At 43.2% G+C, this 22798-nt stretch overlaps 1 protein-coding gene across 3 annotated transcripts in view; it reads right to left on the reverse strand.

Moving 5' to 3' along the window:
* unc13bb (unc-13 homolog Bb (C. elegans)) overlaps positions 1-22798 on the reverse strand; it is a 754941-nt gene that overhangs the window by 228450 nt on the left and 503693 nt on the right. For all 3 annotated transcript variants that reach the window (XM_078550332.1, XM_078550323.1, XM_078550314.1), the window contains 2 exons: positions 9075-9407; positions 3913-4003 (listed from right to left, as the gene is read on the reverse strand). In XM_078550332.1, coding sequence (XP_078406458.1) covers positions 3913-4003; positions 9075-9407 — 424 coding nt within the window. The remainder of the gene's footprint in view (positions 1-3912; positions 4004-9074; positions 9408-22798) is intronic.

Consider the following 22798-nt stretch of genomic DNA (forward strand, 5'->3'; position numbering starts at 1 on the left):
GGGTTGGCCAGGCTGCAATGGCGCTGCAGGAACAGAGTGGACTAATCAATGCTCCTCTGTTGTTTCAGGAGAACACTGCCCACAAAAATATAGAAAGGTCGCGGACCAGCGGAGGGCCCGCTAGCCTCCTAATCCTGTCCAGATACGAGCAAGATGGCCTAGAGCTCAAGAGCCAGCACGCCCCACGTGCAACCGGGCGTAGAGAGGCGGGGGTGCCAAACGAAGGTAAGACCACAGTGCACAGAGGTGGGGCTTTCAGCTTGTGCAACCATTCTAGTGTAGGCTTTTCATTGATATGAGCCTCGAACCTGGAGTCCCCATTGACCACTGGAAATGAGGGCGCCATGATGCAGATCTCCATTGTCTCACCAGGGTGCCTCACATGCACAGTGTCAGTGTGATGCTTTAATTAATGACATGTCCTTCTTCTCCCTTTTAGGTTCGTCAGCAGGCTATCTCCGGACCCCAAAGGGCCATCCCTGACACCGGAGGACCACTGGACGTCATTTGCACCTGCGTCATACCCACTCTCTGAAGCAGGCACCAGCGTAGATACCAGCACTTCAGTGAGCATTAAAGTGGCGGCTAGTATATCGGTGCACATTGATGAGGGCACTTTGCAATCGCTTGAGGCGGAGGCAGAGTGTGCCCAGGACAACAGCAGTCAGGAGGATTGCTGGGGACCAGGACGATGCTCAGTCGAAGGCTGATGATAAGTCTCTGGATGTCCAGCGAGATGTGCGGGAGGATCTAGCAGAGGTCCATGAGGGTCTGCGTGCCATGGTCTCCGTGATGGGGTGTCCATGCGGAGCATGAGCACTGCGTTAACTGTCATGGCCGAGTACACTGCTTCCTCCATTGAGAGAATGGTGACTCTCATGGAGAAGCAGCTCCAGGGACAGAATCAGGGGTTCCTGGGGTTGCGCTTGGACCTGCAAACCCTCACACAGGCACTGACCTCAGTTGGTCAGTGTCAGTGCGAGCGATGGATGAGGCGCCCAGTATCCCAGCTAAGTGCACGTCCATCAATGGTGTGCAGGGAGGTCCACTGTGACCTTACGTTGGAACACGAGCTGCCTGTCATCTTTGCAGGCTCCTCTCAGGGCGCTCTGGATGATGGCAACAGCTCCTTCGCCCCTCTGCCAGTGGCCATGACATCTGAAGAGGCTGCGGCGACTGGGGAGACGCCTATCGAGGCTCCCTCCCAGGTGGTACCAGCACAGGCTCCACTGGCCAGAGGAAGGTCATCAAGGCCAACAAGACAGCAGAGTCAGCAGGCTGTCTCCAATGCCAATGCCAGCAAGGGGGAGCACCTAGACGTGGCACTCACAAACATAAGTTAAAGGTACCATGAGCACAAGACGGACAGGTCACGGGTGATTATATGTTCTTTTTTGTTAACTTTATGTATACTGGTCAGATGTTGAATACCAGAAACGTTTCTGTTAAGATTATTGAATTGTCAGAATAATATAAATGATGTTTTTGTCTTCATGGCCTGAGTATGCTTCATCTTTTTATTTCATTGCTGCGGGGAACGCCAGTATGTAATGCAGAACATATTTGGCTCTGAACTTTATTGCAAAGGTACTGAGTGCTCTTTGTGTTCAAATGAAAGGGTTCTTTCAGACATCTGGGATAGAGGTGGCAGCCCTGCATGCGTTTGTAGCTGATCTTTGGTAACCTAGCTGAAGGAGCAATGCATCCTTGATGTCCCTGCCTCCCTGCAGGTTACCGAGGTCTGGCTCCACACCCTCAACGTTCTCCTCACCACGCTCATCTTTGGATTCACTACTAGACTCATCATCTGTGGCCTGTGCAGCTGCCTCAAGATCCTCTTCCTCCAGTGGGTCCCTCCTTGCCAGTGTGAGATTGTGGGGAGCGCAGCATGCAACCACGATCAGTAGCATCCGCTCTGGGGGGTATTGTAGTGCTCCCCCTGAACGGTCCAGGCATTGGAAGTGCATCTTAAGAAGACCTATGGTCCTTTCTACCACTGCCCTTAGGAGGCATGATTTGTATTTTAAAGCTTCTATGCCTTTGTTCTTGGATGGCGGAGAGGCATCTTGAGCCACCTAGTCAACGGATAGCCTTTGTCATCCAGCAGCCATCCATCCAGTCGGGCTGGAACACTGAACAGCCTCAGCACCTGGGTGTTGCCTGGGTACCTTGCACAGACTTGCAGAATCTGCATCCTGTGGTAACACACTATTTGAACGTTCATGGAGTGGGAGCCCTTCCTGTTGACAAAGGCACCCGGCTGACCCGCTGACACCTTGATGGCCACATATGTTCAGATGATGGCATCCTGGACGCGGGGGAACCCAGTAATCGCTGCAAAGCCTCTGGCTCACTCAGCCTGGCTGGTCTCGTCCATACAGTAAAAAATAAAGGTCAGTAACCACCTGAATAGAGCTTCTGTCACCAGTTTGACGCAACTGTAGACAGCTGATTGGGAGACTCCACACAGATCTCCTACTGAGCATTGGAAAGACCTGGAGGCATAGAAGTTGAGGGCCACTGTGACATTCAAAGCCACTGGCATGGGGTGTCCACCCATACAGTCGGAGCTGATCTCAGGCCTAATCATCTGGCAAATGGAGTACACGCTCACCTTTGAGAGGCGGTGCCTTCTTCGGCATTGCACCTCTGACATATTGAGGTAGCTGCATTGCTTGCCTGTAAACCCTGGCATGATAGTGACGTCTTCTGCGGCCCCTTCCACCTTGGACTTCCTGTTGTCCCTGCGCCCTTTGTGCCTACGCCTCTCCTCCCACAGGTCCCTCCCCTGGAATCTGCATTGGGGCATGTGGCCTCCTCTCCCTTCTGCCCCTCTTTTCCTCCTCAGAGGAGGTGCCTCCAGCGAAGAGCACAATCCCCATTACCAGGGTAAGGGAAGGCTGCCTTATACCTGGGAGGGTCCACACTGTCTGAATCCACGGGGGCCTGGCAGACAGCAATGAGTCCTGAAATGAAGCCTGGCATTGTTAAGAACGAAGCCCCGAACAGAGATGAAGCTGCCAAGTACCAATAAGCAACCAGCTGCAAACTATCTCCAAAACTGCTCATTACTCACACTGGCAATGCTGCTGACCCTTTTTATCCTGCTCTTGGATGAGGTTTGTGAAAATGTCGGCTGGCCACCTGCCATTTGCCCGTGCAACGAGAAAATCACACGGGCAAGGAAAAATCATAGTCAATTGGGCTGTTAAGGGCCTTAAGTGGCCGCTTAATTAATGGCGGGCGTCGCTCCAGCACCATGCCCGCCTGCCAAGTAAAATATCACGCGAGTGTGCGATGACATCCTGACGCTCACCTGACGCATGTGCCTGTCCGTGGGATGAAAAATTCTGCCCATGGTTTTTCAAATTCCCCCCAAAGTTATCTTTATTTTCTCCTGAACAATTACCTCTATGTCTAGTTAAGGGCTATTTAATTGGTTATGTGTAAGATGATCAATAATTTCCACAAGTATATTTCCAACTACCTAAAAAGTTAATACTGAACACTGATATATTTTTAAATCTCTGCTCTCCCACAGTGAAGTATTTATGAAGGATTTGTGCAGAATTTTTAATACTTACGTTATTCTCTGAGCTAATGACTGAGGTGTACACATGTTGCTAAGCAAGTATACTGGGAATTATTTTCCCTGAATTTTATCTTTGGTTGAGGACTTGAACCTTGGCTGTGATTAATTCTGAGGTTCTAGCTCTCTACATTTTGCTATGTCTAGGCACACAAATCCATGTACACATCATCATCATTATCTATCCAACTCATTTGTCCAGCAATACAATCAAAACAAATTATGGATAGTCACTGATATGGAGCAATCAGCAATTCAAATTTGTAGTTTATACATTTGGAAACAGGATCAATCAGAAGGCAACCCATAAACTATAGCACTACCTCTTGGATTTGTATTCGAACTTTGTTGATGGCTCGAATCCAGCGTGCTCTAGCAGGAGAAAATGGAGGCGTACCAGGTTCATCACTATAACTGAAAAAAAAATTCTTAAGTGATTAATTACATATGAAAGAATCATAACCAATTTGGTTTTGTCCCAAGATATACAAGATCATACCATTTAAAACAATTATGATCACTGAGAAAAATTACTAGGAAACTAAAAGCTCAGTGTAGGGGGCAACATATTAGCCTGGATAGAAGATTGGCTGGCTGGCAGAAAACAGATGCAAAATTGGGTCTTTGTCTGATTGGCAGGATGTGACGAGTGGAGTCCCACAGGGGTCTGTGCTGCGGCTTTAACTTATTACAATTTACATCAATGACTTAGATGAGGTGAGCGAGGGCATGGCAGCTAAATTTGCAGACAGCACCAAAGTAGGTAGGAAAGTATGTTGTGAAGAAGGCAAGGAATTTGAAGACGTATATAGTTAAGTTGAGTGAGTGGGAAAAAATCTGGCAGATGGAGTATAATGTGGGTAAGTGTGAAGTTGTTCACTTTGGCAGGAAGAATAAAAAAGCAGAGTATTACTTAAACGGAGCACGACTGCAGAATTCCGAGCTGCACAGGGATCTAGGTGTTCTCGTGCACGAGTCACTAAAGGTTAGTATGCAGGTACAGCAAGTAATCAAGAAGGTTAATGGGATGCTATCCTTTATTACAAGAGGAATTGAAAATAAAAGCAAGGATGTTATGCTTCAGTTATACAGGGCATTGGTGAGACTACACCTCGAATACTGTGTGCAGTTTTGGTCTCCTTATTTAAGGAGGGATGTAAATGCATTGGAGGCGGTTCAAAGGAGGTTTATTAGATTGATACCTGGAATGAGTGGGCTGCCTTATGAGGAAAGGTTGGACAGACTGGACTTGTTTCCACTGGAGTTTAGAAGTGTGAGGGGTGATTTGATTGAAGTATACAAGATGCTGAATGGCCTTTCAGGTTGGCAAACTGTAACTAATGGAATGCCACAGGGATCAGTGCTGGTAGGAAAGCAAAAGTCAATTGGTTGCCCTTTTGCATTTTTCTTAGTGCCTATCTTGCTGGTGTCTTAGCCTGGTTTAATGTTCCTTCAGTGGCTGCAGCATGGCTGGTGTAAGGTAGCTGACTTTCAGTAGGGGAAAACTGTGGATGGCCTTGCAGGGTGCCCTCAAACAACTCTGAGCCTGGAAAGCCCGGCTTTACATTATGCCATTTTGGCATGAGCAACAGCAGTCTGGGCTGGCTGGCTGACAGGCAACAGCAAGGGTACTGACAGAATGGTTTGGGGTGGGAGGACGAATACTATCACCCTGAAAGAGGACAGCTGATTCATGCTCCACAGAGTCACTGTCACTCACCTGGGACAGCACCTCAGCAATCCTAGTCATCTGCTGGAGGACAGATTCCTGAACTCCTGTGAGACCCTTCAAGCCCCTTTGAACATGGGATTTTCACTGCAGCACTCAAATGTTGGGTGTCTTCTGCTGCGCTGCAATGGAGTTTGAGGCATCAAACATCAGGTTCTGCATCATGGTCGGATCAGGTGGGTAAGTTTGCCACCACTTCTGCATTCAAAAGAATGTGCTCTGAGAGCTGTGCAAAGCCCTATGCCAAATTGGTGTGGACTTCTCCATGCTCCTTCATAGTGATAGCAAACTTTCTGGAAGGCTTGCCCATACATCAAGAATTTCTATGTGCATGCCACCAGTCTTCTTCTATACATTCAATCGAATTCCTCAGCTGAGTTTCCTGTAGCAGAGCTCATGTCTGACTATGCCCACTGGGGAGCTGGCACCTGCAGCACTCTTTACTCACTGCTCTGAACATAGGTCACTTTCCCTTGGTGACTCAACATGTACAAATTCTTCCTCTCCTCTAAAGTTTGCAACTAGCCAATATCTGAGCTGGAGTGGTTTCAAGTATGAGACTGAATGAAGATATTTCTTCATCGTTAACATCCTGCTCCTATTGCACTTCATGCTCCTGCATGAGTACTTCACTGGGTGGCTACCTGAAAGGAGAAACAGGTGGGTTGCAGTGAAAGGAGAGGAAAGAAGAGATGCAAGCTTACACCACCTACATCTTGTAAATCAGAAGAGATTGTGGGATGATAAGGGATGTGAGGTGGTGGATTAGGCAAGAGATACCTTCATCTTTCATGGTTTCAGCCTCGCCCCTGGCCATGACCTCACCAATGATTGCTAGCACTATCTCCTCCAAGGGGGTTAGGACATATGGCTGTACCTGTACCCGCTGGTTAGGAGCTGCTGTCTGCAGTTATGCACCATTTGTCCTGCAAGAGAGAGGCATGTGGGTCAGTTAGTGTAGTGAAATATGTTTGGGTGATGTGTCCGTCATCTTGAATAGCTGACAGTTTGTGCAAACCTGGGTGTGAGGCTTACAGCATTGCTATGCATGTGAGCGTGAGGTGAGACTATGAATGTTAGGCGTGAATCATGCTTGACAGAGGATGTTTGTAGGTGAGTGAAATGAGGAGCTTGTAGTAAATGGAGCAGTGTGTGAGGCTAGTCGATCATTTGTAACGATACAGTATTTAAAGATGCACTCACTGACCTTTACCATTCATGTAAGGTCATAAAACCTTTTCTGCACTACATCTAGATCCTCGGAGATAGACTTCTCGCATTGACAGCAATGGCTGTCTGCTCCCACTGCCTTCTCATTGACTGGCTGGAGGGCCTCCTTGCCCCTGTGGGAAGAGGATCTCTGCTGTCTTGTCCACCTCCTGCACCAAGTCTTCCAATGCTGCATCAGAGAAGCTGGGGGAATGATATCTTCCCTGTTACACCACTCACATGATCCTTCCTGCTCAAAGACTCTTCCACAAACAGTTTCATTACCTGCTGCAGCCAGAATGCACCTTCCCTTTAAGTAGTGCAAGCTAGCTTTTAGTGGTGCTAGCTTTGCATGAACTTTGGCCCTCTGATGAGGCATGAAGCCATTCAGCAGCACATTCGGCACTGGGCCGTATGCTATCATTTAAATTAGATAGCAGTAGGAAGGTGGTGTGATGCCTGCATCACTACAAATGGGAGTGGGTTAATTGTGTATCACAATCCCCATGTCTCTTATCAGGCCTTATCCAACATTTCCCCTGCAGAATCTAAACCAGAGGTCAGTCAGTCAGAATAATTAATTCAATGTCAGATGATGTATAGAAAGCAAAATAAGAGGGGTAAAGAAATATAAGATTATAAGAGATAAAAGCGAAAGAAAGGAAAAGTTAAAGAAACAATTATTTACATCTTTTAAGTTTTTTAAATCTCCCACCATAATTAAAACATGAAGAAATGAAAACTCAAATTCGTAAAAATTAATTTTCAGTGCCAAAGAGTTTACTTAGTGCTGATTAAGTCTTATCACATTGTTCAAAATTAACTCCCACTTGAATGGACAAGCCCCAACATTTTTGGTGTAAATAGTGGGTCTCTATCATGCCAGCACTCCAATTTCATGCCTTTCCATTATTTGAATGCTAAGTCTCTCGATGAGATACTGGTATAGTGAGGGTTCTGGAGGATCAGGGCAACTCGAACAGCAGCCTCCTGATTTCCCCATTTAATTGTGCATGTGTGGCTGCCGGAAGTTGGTGTCCAATTTATTTTTTAATAACGATGAACACTGATAGCCTCACAGTTAATTTACTGCAAGATTTGCAACAATATTTGCACATTGTGTTGAATTTAATCTCCCATTGTTAAGCCAGATAATTTCAAGGTTTTATATATTGGAATTTAGATAAAAATAAACAACCAATTAATTTAATAAATAGCGCTGAGCTAGCTAAGGGGGAGGCTGAAGAGGGAACTGGGAGTGTTAGCAGTTTAAAAACCCCAAATTGTTAAATTACTGCAGCAGAGGAATAAATAACACAACCAGAATTATGAACTATATTGGCAAATCAAGAAAGGTCATACAAAATCATGGTGAAGCTATATAAGCTCTAATCAGGGCACATATTGAATGCTGGAGTAGATATTTGTCATTGACAGTAGCACAAAATGGGCAGCTTTGCATCAACCACTTGTTACTTGCCCCAGTCATTATTCAGTTCCATAACGGATCCGAATGTCAGAAGGACGAGTGTAGAACAGACAGCCCATGGCCTACTGTCCATTTGGTGCTACTACCCACGACAACTTATTATCCCACTGCATGCAATTCTAGTCACTGAGACTGAAGGGAGACAAATTTTCAAGCTGTGAAAGTGACATAAAAAGGAGCCACAAGTCAGACCGTTAATGCATGACGACTAAGATATGAGAAAAAGATAGAAAAAACTTGGTCTCTCTAATTTTGAAAAGGAGAAGAATGAGAAGTCATCTTACAGAGGTACAGAAGACAAAAAGCGGAACATAAGTGATTAATCCTAAGCAGCATTCTAAGTTAAACCAAGAATGGAGGACAAAGGCACAAACATATAAATTGATAAAAGAGAAGTTCAGGGTGATTGAGAGGAATCACTTCATACAAAGGATTCATACTTAGAGTGATGTTTCTGTTTTCTGGTGAGAAAAACATCTCTGGAATCATTCAAGAGGGGATTAGATGCTCTGACAGTCAAGGAAGGTTGAACTTGAAAGACTGAACGATCTCTTTCATTCGTTTACTTTCTGAACTTTGTGACACTGGTGTAACTGATACCTTGCCATCAATAAAAGCCCAAATTAAAGGCTGTTAACCAATTTAAAGCAGCAAGTAGCCTAGACAAACTGGAGGTAAATGAGTGAGTAATCAGTGCCTACTCTGTTATTTTAATGGAGATTTTAACTTGTTTGTTTGAAACAGATTAATGCCTATATTAAATTGCATAGGAAGGAATGTTACTTGAATATATTAATTGTTGGTAGGTTACTAATAGAAACAATGAATCCTAGAGTTATACTTGTTAGTGAGTTGAAAGAAACATTTTCTGAATTATGAAATGCAGTGATAGTCTTGATCACAGATTGCAATCTTCAGCTAGAGCACCTGCCTCAAACTGACGGTTTTTAAAGAGATGATACTGATTTTTCAGAAAGGTTTCTAACTGTCACAATCCAAGTCAACTGAAACAAAGGCAATTATGAAAGTGTATAATGTAATATAATTGCAGTACTGACTTGTCATGTGGTTTTATAATCTCCTCAAGCTGTGGGGAGATACTGTTGAGGGGAATCTCAGGTGCAGTTTCATCAACTTTTCCAGAATCTTCATAATGCTCAACTTCCTTGCATTCGCTCAAGTGTTTCTGTTGATCATCATCTTCATTGTACCATTCCTGTGTATCTTGTCTTAAACTCCCTGAGCTGTGATGTGAGTGATATGACTCTTGATCTCGTCTGTCATCCATTCCAGACCCATGGATGCTCTCATTATCATGGTCAAGTTCACTAAGTTGAGAGCTGCCTTGGCTGAGGTTTCCTGATGAGCCATATCTGCTACTTCCTGCAGGGCTGTGGAACATGAATAGGAAGTTCAGCAAGTAACTCAGAGAAATTGCAGCAAAGTTTGTATGTATATTGCATAACAGACACCCACAGATGTAGAATTTAATTTCAGTTTAATTGGACACCTTGTTCAATCTGTACTTAACTCTAAAGTATTTTTTAATTTACAGCTTCATGAGAAATGATTTCCCCCTAATTCCATGAATGAAAAGAACAGAATTTTGAATTGTTTTCTATACTGTAAACAAAGTCGATCAACTGCTTTTCACCAGAATTTATATTTTGTGCATGTTGGTTCTGATTCAAGGATTACTGGCCAGATAGTAATTAACTAATTATTGGTTTATTTTATTCATTATATTTGGAGTTGATCAGTTTAACAATGCAGACTGTTATGCATATACATAATATTTAATGTGTCAGTTCTTAAGTTTTGAGTTTCTTTAAAAAGTACATTTTACTAAGTAATAAGGGTGGCATATGCCAAGGAACAGTGACAACACACAGTACCAGAAGCAGCAGGTGCTATTACACTGAGCACACTAAAGACAAAACTGTCGCATAGTCACCTTCACGTAAAGCAAACTAAAGCTGAGAACTTCCACAAAACACCTAGAATATATGATACTTTACATAAAATGTGATTTTCTCTACAAACTTTCCTGTGGTGTTAAATGATAATTAAACATTGATCTGTAATTGAAAATAAATTGTAGTAAGGAGTTATATAATGTTATTGCAGTATAAAATAAGTGATGGCATTTTACAAGTGGTAATGCTCAGGGCTCCAACATTCAAAAAGGTCATCGCTATCATCACTATCCCATATTTTACTAACCACAATATTTCAAAATTTCAAGAATCAAGATGCAATCAAGCCATATATTTGGATAATTTAGTTAAGCACGATGCATTCACCATCTTGGGGAATATTCAGCAGTGCAGTTTTAAGTTTTAGTGCTGAGCCACATATGTGAGTTCATTTAAAAGTAAACCATGTGTAATTTATTTGTGCCATTTATACTTATAAACAGGTGAAATTGCAATTCTCAATTCCGCCTGACGCAATGCACACAGAGTGATGCTAAAACTGATGTGACATGTTGAGTGCCCCAAAGTAACTAATGAAAGGCATTTTTGTTATGAAATTCTTATAACGGTAATTTCCAAATGGATTTCATTTGTTTTCAGGGATATTAAGAAGGGAGCACCTATTAGTTTGAGGAAAAAGGCACTCATTCTGACACAGGCTTTTAACATGTCTAATTTGTCAGTGTGAAAAGAATTTTCTATGTCAGTTTTGCAGTTGAACATCTGGCACAGCTAAATGTCAAATAAAAATAATTTCCCTTTACATTGGAAGTTCATATGAACACAAAAGAGATTTTGCCTAAAAATCCTGCATGTCAACAAAAATCACAAGATTAGAGAACAAAATAGTCACCATAAAATGTGAGATACTGTCATGAAACTAACATTTTTTCATTATATTATTGTGGTTTATTGTAAAGTAGGTGTATGGGTGTGAGTGTGTTTGGTTCTGTCTGTGTGATTTAATTGAATTAGAGTCAGATAGACTGCAAACTGGAAATAATCAAAACAAGCTGGGGTAAAAGGCGTTTGAAATGCTAATGAGTAAACATGGCTTAGCATGTAAGGTGTGAAGGAAATTTGCATTTTTAGATACCTGAAGGGGTTGTTTAGGTTTCAAAGGGATGATAGATTACAACTAACAAGACGAGCGAGGCCAGGCAGTCTGTTTATTCTTTACCAAAGGTACTGACCATATTGGCAACATGAAAGGTTTTTATATTATGGGAAAAGTAAATTTCCAAAGACATATAGAACAATGGAATTTACAGATTAGAGAGAGGGAAACATATATAAAGAGGAATGGGAGGCTAGGTTGGGAGGCCATGTAAGATCTAAAATGAGGGCAGAATTTTATCCTTGATGTGCGGGGTCGGCGGGAGCGATCGGGAATCTGACCGCCGCCTGCGATCGGCAGTGCTCTGCGATTTTACGCGGGCAGGCTAATTAAGGCCCAACCAGCGTGATACGCAGCCTGGAATGTGCGCGAAGGGGCGGGCATGATGTCCGTTGGGTCCAATGGAGACCCGGTAGCCTATTCAAATCCAGCCTCGGCAGCCCATGGAAGGCTGCCACCGACGGACGCGGATGTGTTGCCAATAGAGACCATAGCAGGTGGACACGGCAGGAGGGAAGGCCAGCGGGGCAGTCGGCCCTGCATTTTTCAGACGAGTGCCTCGCAGCCCTCCTGGAGGAGGTGGCAGCATGGAGAGAAACCCTTGTCCCCAGGGATGGGAGGAGGAGGCCCCCTACCTCACCAAAAAGGTCTGGGAGGAGGTGGCATCCTGGCTCAGCAGCCACAACGTGGTGAGGCGTACATGGGTCCAATGCTGTAAACGCTTCAATGATCTGCTGCGATTGGGAAAGGTGAGTACCATGTTTGCAGAATAGTTAAGATCCCCATGGACCTCAAAGGTGTTAGAATATCTGTGCTAAATGTCAATGAGGCAGGAGCTGGCCAAGAGGGTGAGATCTGGCTGCTTGGACTGAGTGCCTTGCGGCTCCAGGGTCACGAATTACCTGAGCCCTGCGAGGTGCTCCTCATGTGCTGTTAGCCAGGCTGCAATGGCAATGCAGGTACAGGGTAGACTAATCAATGCTCCTATATCCTTTCAGGAGAAAACATCCCAAAACAATATTGAGAGGTCAAGGACTGACGGGGGACCCCCACACCTCCTCATCCTCAGTTGATATGAGCAAGAAGCCCTGGAGCTGGAGAGGCGCCATGCACCTCAGTCAAGTGGCTGCGGTGAAGTTGGATGCCAGAGGAAGGTAAGAGTGCAATGCACTGAGGCAAGAATGTTGGCTATTGCTATCATTCCAGTGTAGTCTCTATATTAATGTGAGCCTGGAACTTGCAATCCCCATTGATAATCGAAAGACGAGGGCACCATGCTGCAAATCTCTGTCTCATCAGGGTGCCAGGCATGCACGGTGACAGTTTCACAACTTAAGTTAATGACATGTCCTTCTTCTCCCTTTTAGACTCACCAGCCATTCGTTCTGAGTTGATAGCTGATGGTGGGCCTCTGGGAGTCGTCCCCGAGGCAGCAGATGCTGGATGTCCAGCGGGGTGTGTGGGAGGATCTGGCAGAGATGCATGAGGGAATGCGTACCATGATGTCCATTGTAGAGGATTCCATGACACTCATGGCTGAGCGCACTGCCTCCTCCAATGAGAGAGTGGCAACTCTCACGGAGAGGCTCCTCCAGGGACTCAATCAGGGGTTCCTGGGGATGCACTCGGATCTGCAAGACCTCACACTGGCAATGACCTCAGCTGGTCAGTGTCAGTGTGGGAGATAGATGAGGCACCCAGTATCCCAGCTCGGTGCCCATCCATCAATGGTGAGCAGGGAGGTCCAAAGCAACCTGACGTTGGTGCACGAGCTGCCTGTCATCTCTGCGGGCTCCTCTCAGGGCGCTCCGGATGAGGGCAGCAGCTCCTCCGCCCCTTTGCCTGTGACCATGGCATCTGATGAGGCTGTGGCGATTGGGGAGATGCCAGCCGTGGCACTGGACGCTCCCTCCCAGGCGGAGCCAGCACAGGTTCTACAGGCCAGAGGACGCCCGCCAAGGTCATCAAAGCCAACAAGACACAGAGTGAGCAGGCTGTCTCCAATGCTGGTGCCAGCAAAGGGCGAGCACCTAGACGTAGCACCCACAAGTGAAAACTTGAAGCACCTTAAGCACAACATGGGCTTATCACGGGTGATATTTGGTTCCCCCATTTTTCTTCATTTTTTTGTAATGGAAAACATAGGTTCATGTTAATTTCTGCTACTTTTAACATTCACAAGTAAATTATATGTTATTTTGAGCAACTGGCCTCTATAAGCTTCATTTGTTATGTAGGTGCAGGATAGGCCATGATGGACGTGTGTCTCCTGAAAATGCAAAGGCACATAGTTTATGTTGTTGACCAAGGAACTAGCCCTGTCAGGGATTGAGAATGGAGCCTGCAACCTGCAGCCCTGGCATGTGGTGGTGGTCCTTATTTGGTAGTCTAGCTGAAGGAGAATAGGATCAAAGCGTCCTGGGTGTCCCTGCCTCCCTGTAGGTTACCCAGGTCTGCGTGTACGCCCTCAACGTTCTCCTCACCGTGCTCATCCTCAGACTCACCACTGGACTCATCATCTGTTGCCTGTGCAGCTGTGTTAAGATCTTCTTCCTCCACTGCGTCCCTCCTTGCCAGTGCCAGATTGTGGAAAGAGCAGCGTGCAACCACTATCAGTGACACATGATCTGGGGGACATTGCAGTGCACCCCCTGAACAGCCCAGGCATTGGAAGCCGATCTTGAGAAGACCGATGGTTCTCTCCACCACAGCCCTTGTGGAGGCATGGCTCCTGTTGTACCGCTGCTCAGCTTCTGTTCCTGGATGGCGGAGAGGCTTCATGAGCCACCTTTTGAGAGGACAGCCCTTGTCACCCAGCAGCCATTCATCCAGTCGGGCTGGAGCACTGAAGAGCCTCAGCACCTCGGAGTGTCTGAGGATGTAAGAGTCATGGGAGCTGTCAGCGTACCTTGCACACACTTGCAGAGTCTGCATCTTGCGATCACACACTATCTGCACGTTCATGGAGTGGAATCCCTTCCTGTTGATGAAGGCTCCCGGCTCACCCGCTGTGCCTTGATGGCCATGTGTGCAGTTGATTGCACCCTGGATGCGGGGGAAGCCAGCAATCACTGTGAAGCCTTTGACTCACTCTACCTAGCTGGCCTCGTCCGTATGGTAAAGAATTAAAGTCAATGCGCGCCTGGACAGAGCGTCTGTTGCCAGTTTGACGCAACTATGGACAGCTGATTGGGACACTTCACAAAGATCCCCTACTGACCCCTGGAAAGAGCCAGAGGCATAGAAGTTGAGGGCCAATGTGACCTTTAAGCTACTGGCATGGGGTGTCCACCCACACAGTCGGAGCTGATCTCAGGGCCGATCCTCTGACAGATGTAGGTCACAGTCTCCCGTGAGAGACGGAGCCTCCGTCGGCATTGCACCTCAGACATATTGAGGTAGCTGCATCACCGCCTGTAAATCCTGGCAGCAGGATAGTGACATCTTCTGTGGCCCCTTCCACCTTGGACTACCTGCTGACCTTGCGCCCCTTGTGCCTGTGCCTCTCCTCCCACAGGTTCCTCCCCTGGAAACTGAATAGGGACACCTGGCCTCCTCCTCCTTTTGGCCCTCTCTTCCTCCTCCTCGGAGGTGCCTACAGCAGAGACCACAATCCCCATTACCAGGGTAAGGGAAGGCTGTCTGATACCTGGAAGGCCCCACGTGGTGTGAATCCTCCGAGGGCCTGGACAACAATAGTTGAGTCCTGAACTGAAGCCTCTAAAATATCTGAATGCAGCTCTGAAGCGAAATGAAGCTATCCTGTTCACAAAAGCAACCAGCAGCAAGTGATATCCTGAACTCCCTACTAATCGCTTTGACAAGGCCACTGACCCTTCTTATTTCACCCATGGATGAGCTTTTGCATATTGTGGCCTGCCCACCTGCTCGTTTTGCTTGTGTAACAGCTTAAAAATCACACGGGCTTCATAAAGTCGCAGACAATTGGTGTCTTGAGGGCCTTAACTGGCCACTTAAGTAATGGTGGGCACACCTCCATCTCCATTGTGCGTCCGCCTAGCAAAATATTGCGAGAGTGCACGTTGACATCGGCATTCTCAGCCAGTGTCAACGCGCTTTATTTAATGCTTGTGTGGGTAGGGCGTGCACCCGCCCGCCAAGCTAAATATTCTGCCCAGAGTGTGTAAAACTGCCCTGGGGGAGCCCCCAGCCACTTCTGCAGAAGTCTGCTATGTCCAGTAACCAAGGGAGAGGAAAGCCTTTGGAATTCCATGTCAAGTTGGTGCTGTGGTAAACCTGCTGGCTTGCCTATGTAAATTTAAAATCTACTTTGGACTTTGCCTAAAACGGGTGTGGAGTTGGGAGTCAGGTTAATTAGGAATTTTGGGATTTGTTATAGTATTAAGTAACTGTAATCTTGTGTATGTGCTGGAAATTTTTCTTTTGTTAATAAATGTTTTAATTTAGTTTAGTAATCAGTCATCTCAAACATTTATACAAAGCTGTAATGCCACTGTCATTACTTGGCACACCTATGTGTTACAATAGTGAATGTTTTATCTGTGTGGGGTATGATTAAATGGGTGAAAAGCCATGTTTACTGAAGTCCTTTGTGAACAAGTGGAATTCAATGTGACAAAAAGCCAAAGAACTTGATGACAATGACATGTTACACAATATATAAGGTTACAGAGATCCAGAGCACCATGGCAGAATTCAATAAAAATCTGGGATTAAAAGTCTAATGATGACCATGAAACCATTGCCGATGGTCATAAAAACGTCCTTGAAGATATCCTTCGGTAAGCTGGAGATCGCTAGACACCAATTTTTTGCCTAGTAGTTGGGATGGGGGCAAAGTTCTGCCAAAATATTATCTCATTTCTTATATGTACACTCACAATTGCTATCAATAATAAACAGCCAAAATCTTCCCTCAAGACAATCTAAATGAGACAACTACATCATGCTGAAGGTGCAAAGTTGAATTCATATGTTTGAATTATAAGCCTTTGAAAAGTAGGTATGAGACAGTGTTATGTTAAAAAAGGGATCTTTCATGGACACACATACACATGTATACATAAAGGACATCCTTTAGGGAAGGAAATCTGCTGTCCTTACCTGGTCTGGCCTACATGTGACTCCAGACCCACAGCAATGTGGTTGACTCTTAACTGAACAAGGACAATTAGGGATGGGTAATAAATGCTGGCCTGGCCAGCGACGCCCTCATCCCACGGACGAATAAAACAAAATTTCTTAATATGGTTGTTAATGTTTTCTTTTATGAATGTTTGTGAACGGGTGCTTATGATTTAAAACAAAAAGACAGCACACAAGGCAAGTATGGAATAAGTAGTAAGGCTGTGTTTTCGAGAGTAGGTTTCCATAAATGAGTCATTCTTCAACAATTGAAGAATCTTCTAGGCCTCAATATTGTAACCTGCTGTAACTCATGTCACCTCTAAGAGGTCCTATAGCCTCATAAGCTGGCTTCTAAGTTATCCAGAAGATTGTCAAGGCATATAAAAACAGAAAGAGGCATCAAGATTTATTTTCCGTTTTGACCTTCATGTTTGTGTTCAGAAGTTCTATGTCAAGTCGAACCAAGGCAAAAATGGCAAAATACCCACAGTCTTCTAAAAAAAGAAAAGTGTGGCAACTGATCCTTTCTATGGGAGAGTTTAACTTCATGGATTTTAACTGGCATCCTATGAAGCGTACCGGCGTTGAAGATATCCTTCAGTAAGCTGGAGATCACTAGACACCAATTCTTGTGCCTAGTGGTTGGGATGGGGACAGAGTTATGCCAAAATATTATCTCATTTTTTATATGTGAATTCACAATTTCTATCAATAATAAACAGCCAAAATTTTCCCTCAAGACCAACTAAGTGAGACGGCTACATCATGCTGAAGGTGCTAAGTTGAATTCATATGTTTGAATTATAAGCCTTTGAAAAATAGGTACGGGGCACAGAGTAAGATGTTAAATACATAACAATATGTGTGTATCCTTGGAGCCAAAATAAAAATCCACAAAAATATTGAACACATAAAAACAGCATAAGCATAGGAAGAAAACAGGGATTCTGATAATTTAAGTTCATACATCAGTAACCAGAGACCCAGGGTAATGCTCTGGGGACCCGGGTTCAAATCCTGCCACAATAGATGGTAAAATTTGAATTCAATAAAAATCTGGAATTAAAAATCTAATGATGACCATGAAATCATTGTCAATTGCTGTAAAAACCCAACTGGTTCACTAATGTCCTTTAGGAGAGGAAATCTTCCATCTTTACCTGGTCTGGCCTACTTGTGAATCCAGACCCACAGGAAAGTGGTTGACTCTTAAATGCCGTCTGAACAAGGGCAATTAGTGATGGGCAATAAATGCTGGCCTAGCCAGCGATGCCTACATCCCACGAATGAATAAAAAAAGTACAGTCAGCTCTGGCTGATGTACATCAAAATAATGATTATATTGAAGCAATACATATAAACGTGCTGCTGTCTGGTAGTTAGGAAAATGCTTCCAAATTGTACACTTGTGGGGCACCGGATTAGCAAAGCTAATGTACAGTTTTTTTTCTGCAACATCACAGTCCAATTCAATCAAAGTTCAAATTGTGGGAACAGTTCCTTGAGTTTATTTTGCTGAAAGTCGTGGTAATTTCATAAATCCATTTTCTTCACAGATATTCACTAGTGTCCATTCCCTGCAGACCATGCTGCTTGTGTGTGCGCTTGCAAGTAAAATATCCGTAAGCCCACAGTCAGTTGCCCTCCTCTTATGGAAAAGCACATTAACAAAACCCAAAAAAGGGATCTTTCATGGACACACAAAGCAAAAGAAGAACATGAATACTATGCAGTCCTTCAAAATTTATTGAAGGTCTGCACAAAGGTGGAACACATTTATCCATGAATGGAAAGCCTTTCCACACCTTTGTTTGAACCGGAATCCAACACGGACAAGATTATAAAACAATAAAAGTTAACAAAGTTGATTACTCAGTTGGTCTGAACGTGCAGTGAGGTGATTGCTTGTAAGAAAATATATTGCCTTGCAATATTATCAGCAACATGGGAGCAAAATGCTCATGAAAAATTGCTTTGCATCAAACACAAAGCATGTTTCTGTGCCATCATGCTAGAGATTGCTATGATGATAATACATCAGATAATCTGAAAAGCAAGTAAATGAAAAATTGCAGAAAGTGACCATTGAAAAGATAAAGCGTATGAATGTCATTGAATCACTTGTAATTCCGGAAGGAAGATGTTTGTTCAGAATCCTAAGAACAAAGTAAAGCCATTCAACTGCACAAGGGGTATTGTGAAGACATCACTCAGAACATCTCATGGAACAATATGTTATCATAGGAGCATTTAAGAAACCAGGATCAGTAGTTCAGATATCCTGCGATGTTAAGCAGCAACAATAGCTGTGGTATGACAAACACACGAAACCAGACACAAGGATCGTTACTCAGGCAGCACATTCGTTCAAAAGCTTGAACCAATGATAGATGTCTGTTAACGTGATTTCTCTCCACAGATGCTGCCTGACCTGTTGAGTTTTTCCAGCCTTTTTTGTTCTTATTTCAGATTTCCAGCATCTGCAGCAATTTGTTTTTGTGTTGTTGTAGATGTCTTTCTGATGTGTGGCCATTAGAGTTTCCTCATGAGTAGTTTGAAAGAGTTGTTGTGTAGAAGAGTAATACATTTACTGTAGATTTAATCATGATGCTGTCAGTTCTCTACTACGTTTTGTGATTCTAACCCTTCCCAGTTCTTGCATCTTAATTTCCTATGATATAGCCAAGATGAGAAACAGTCTCTGACAATATTTCTGACAAACCCGTTGAATTATTCCTCAAATGTAACTGAACAAGTCATCACAGATGCAACATATAACATCGTTCGACTGCATAGTAGACATTACAGCAACCTGGCTAACCTTTAAACTCACTTGCTTACAACCACAATATTGGAAAAGTGATGTATTTCACTAACAGAACACAAACTTGCCAGCATATTCTTCATCATCTCCATCCCGTGGCTGTCAGCAAAACTGCTCATGACACAAAGTAATGCTCTTAGTAAGAAAAGTGAACGGCAAGTTAGCACGCATAATGTTAAAATGGTCAAAGGCATAGGATGTCATACGAACATCCAAATTAGGAGCATGAATAGGCAATTTGGCCCCCTCAAGCCTGCTCCGCCATTCAATACGATCATGGCTGATCTGATTGTGGTCTCAACTCCATATTGCGCTTACCCCCGATAACCTTCGACTCCCTTGTTAGTCAACAATCTATCTACCTCTGCCTTAAAAATATTCAATGACCCTGCCTCCACTACTCTCATGAACATGATCAGTATATCACTCCAAGGAAGTGACAATGGACTGGTTAACCCTGGTTAACAGTTTCATTTTATAATTTTATCTGATTTCCAATCCATATTTTGTAATTTTGCTTCTGATTTGTAAGACAAAAGAACACCAAGTTGTTTGTTCTCATTCTGTTGCAATTAATTAATCACATATATTTCTCTAAAAAAGATTGTGCACTGGTATTGGTATTGGTGAATGTATGTGGTCAGCAGTGGGAAGGTGTTCCTACAAGTTATATGAAAGGCAAGAACTCAAGCAGATGTGGTTTCTTGATTCTTTGAGTTAAGCTGACAAACTATTACAAATGGTAACCTGCAAATTATGGGACATGATTTTAGGTCCTAGCCTAAAAGAGCTGGAGCCCTGACTGTAACATAAATTAAGCATTTAGATGTAAAGGGACAGATTAAAATATAAAACCACAAGACTATTTCAAGACATGTACTTTACTATTACATGGCTAAGGCATTATAAATTGTTCACATTTCAGTGCCATTTATAATGCTTAAACTTAAACTGGCCTTTTCACATTCAAAAGATCCAAACTGTGTAAAGTTTGCTCCTGTGATCCAATCACCACTCCTGGAGATGAGCAGGCCGCAGTGGAAATATCAGTTTCATTCTCAGGTACCTTCTCCCAGTTAATACATGGTCGTTCCAGTGACTCTCCTGAAGGTATTACATCTGGACTGTCTGGCAAAATATCTGTATTTTCTGCTGTAAGAAATGACTGTTCTTTCCCAGTATTGGTAAGACTTTCACCTTCAGCAATGTTATCTACAGCTTCTGATGTTTGCTCTGACTGTCCCATTCTCACCTCATCTGTTAACATGCTGTTCTGGCTTTTGTCAGCTACACTGTGACCTAATAAATCAAATTTTGAAATGTCATGGATGTGCATTTTATCTCTTTCTAACGGCTGCTTTGTGATAACAGAATTAGATTGTTTAGTCGTGCCCTCTTTTTGACTCCAGGCATTGCCCAGTTTTCCAAAAACAGAACTTTGTTTATTTTCCTCCCCTCTCACCATTTGATCAGCATCACCTTCAAAAAAAGTCTTGGAAAACTTCTTGAAACTGGATAACAACCCAGTGTCCCCCAATGAGCCAATATTAGGAGATGGTTGCTGTGAAAACAAAGAACTAAAGGGTTTTCCATCTTCTCCAGAAGACAGGAAATTAAATTTAAATGCTCGCATGTTAGGAATTTCAAAACTCGACTTGGGTATCTCATAATCAACCTTCTGTGAAGCTGGTGAACCATCAGTAAGTGGGCCTTCATAAGTGCTGGCATTGGTCTGTAAATCAGCTGTATCTTTGTCTTGAAGCTCAATACTGGTGACTCCATCTTCTGGTTCTGTAATGTTACTTTCCAAAGGTAAAAGATCTACATTTGTTGCATCATCATTAAAGGGGATATCATTTGTAGAAACTGCAGTTGCCAGCTCTTCCTTTTCAAGTCCATCTGATGATCGCATATTTTCATCTGCTTTAAGAATTTCTTGGGGTTTTGACTCAAATGTGCTGTCAGATTCTATTTCACATACAGCTTCAGTTTCCTCCATATTGTTATCTACCTCACTGACATTAGTGTTTTCGTGGACAAATTGGTTGTTTTCGGTGCAGCATTTATATTCCTGTTCCAGTAAGGTAGGACCAATGTTGTTACAATGAACAATATCCACATTACATTCAGAAACATCAACAGGCATTTTTTCAGAATCCTTCACAGTCTGCAAATATTTTCCTTCTTTAACTTCACCAATTTCTTCTTGAAATAAAATGGTTTCCAAACTTGCATCTGGTTTTCTTTCTTCAGGAAGTAATTTAAACATATTGAGATCAGTTTTGGCAGATGGAGTCTGGCTACCTTGTGGCAAATTTAAAAATGAGCTTTTCTGCTGAGTGCTTGATACTGAGTTTGAGTTTGTAAATACTGACTGGAGTGATGAAAATGAACTATTTGAACTTTTATTAGATTCACTAGTAGAAAACAGCTTCAATTTTGTCATAAATCCAGAAAACATTTCTACTGATGAGTCTATCAAAGTCTTTTCACATGGAGGCAGCTTCACATTTTCACAAGAATTTGTAAGTCCAGGAACTGTACAGGTTGTTGGAGGCTCTTGTTCTTTATTTACCAGCTTTTTAAAATCATTTGCTGGAGAACTTTGTGATTCCCAATTCATATCTTTTTCTGCATCAATCTTGCCGGAATCATTTTTTACCTCAGAACACACAGAAGCATTTTCGTGTGATTTTTCAACCATATAAACTGAACTGTTTATGAGATCAGTTTGTAGTTCACCTTCATCTGCAGCATTAAAATACACAGCATTCTCACCCTCAACAGAATTATCAATGTTGACATAATCTGGTTTAGGACTCTCATAACTAGAGTCAGATATGGTGGCACAATCACCTGTCCCAATGATATGACCATCATAATCTTTAAAATGGCATATTACATCAAATGCATCTTGACTTTCATTTTTATCTGAACAAAGCAAGTCCTCAGCAGCAGCATTGTTTCCATCACAAACTTCATTATCTACTACAAGTTTATTGTTTTCATCATTTGTTACTGAGCTTTCCAAGGATGATAAATTACTATAATTACCATTTCCTGTGGGACTGTTTTGCTGAAGAACTGATGCTATTATGTCCAAATGCCCCATTTCTGTGGCATCTCCTACATGGCTTACAGTTGTTTTTTCATTCTGGTTTATATATTTTTCAATTTGTCCCTCAAAACTTGGTTTAGAAGGCTCTGGTTTTGTCTTTTTCTCATCAATGAATGCCATGTCAAAGAAACTAAAAACAGAGCTGTTTTTGTTGGTTTTTTTCTCAACTAAGGGATTTGATGAGAAGAAAGTTGGTAATTTGAAGAACCCTTCTGAGTTGCCTGCTTGTTTGGCACCAGATGAGAATGGACCACTATTAGGGACTTGGTTAGGATTTGATGTTTCATCTGTTGCACTGAAGAAAGAAAATATGCCCTTATTTGTCCTTTGCTGTTTGGAGCTTGAAATGTTAGGAAGTTTCCAATCATCTCCTCCGAAGGGTAAATTAAAGAGACCTGATTTGGGTTTCTGTTCTGCTTTCCCTTCATCTGCTGGCAAAGCAGCTGCATGACAATTAGTTTGATCTTTATCTGTTTTTTGCAGTCTCGTTATGATTTGAGGACAGGGTTTTTCTGAACCAAATTGGTTATTCAAAGTTGTAACAGATTTATTTGTAATATTTGAAAGTTCTTTTGCATCAGAAAACTCTGCTTTAATAATATTCTGTTTGAATTTCACCACAGCAGCAGAAGCATGTT

This window comes from Cetorhinus maximus, chromosome 1 (genome assembly GCF_964194155.1).
Source record: "Cetorhinus maximus chromosome 1, sCetMax3.hap1.1, whole genome shotgun sequence".
Taxonomy (NCBI): domain Eukaryota; kingdom Metazoa; phylum Chordata; class Chondrichthyes; order Lamniformes; family Cetorhinidae; genus Cetorhinus; species Cetorhinus maximus.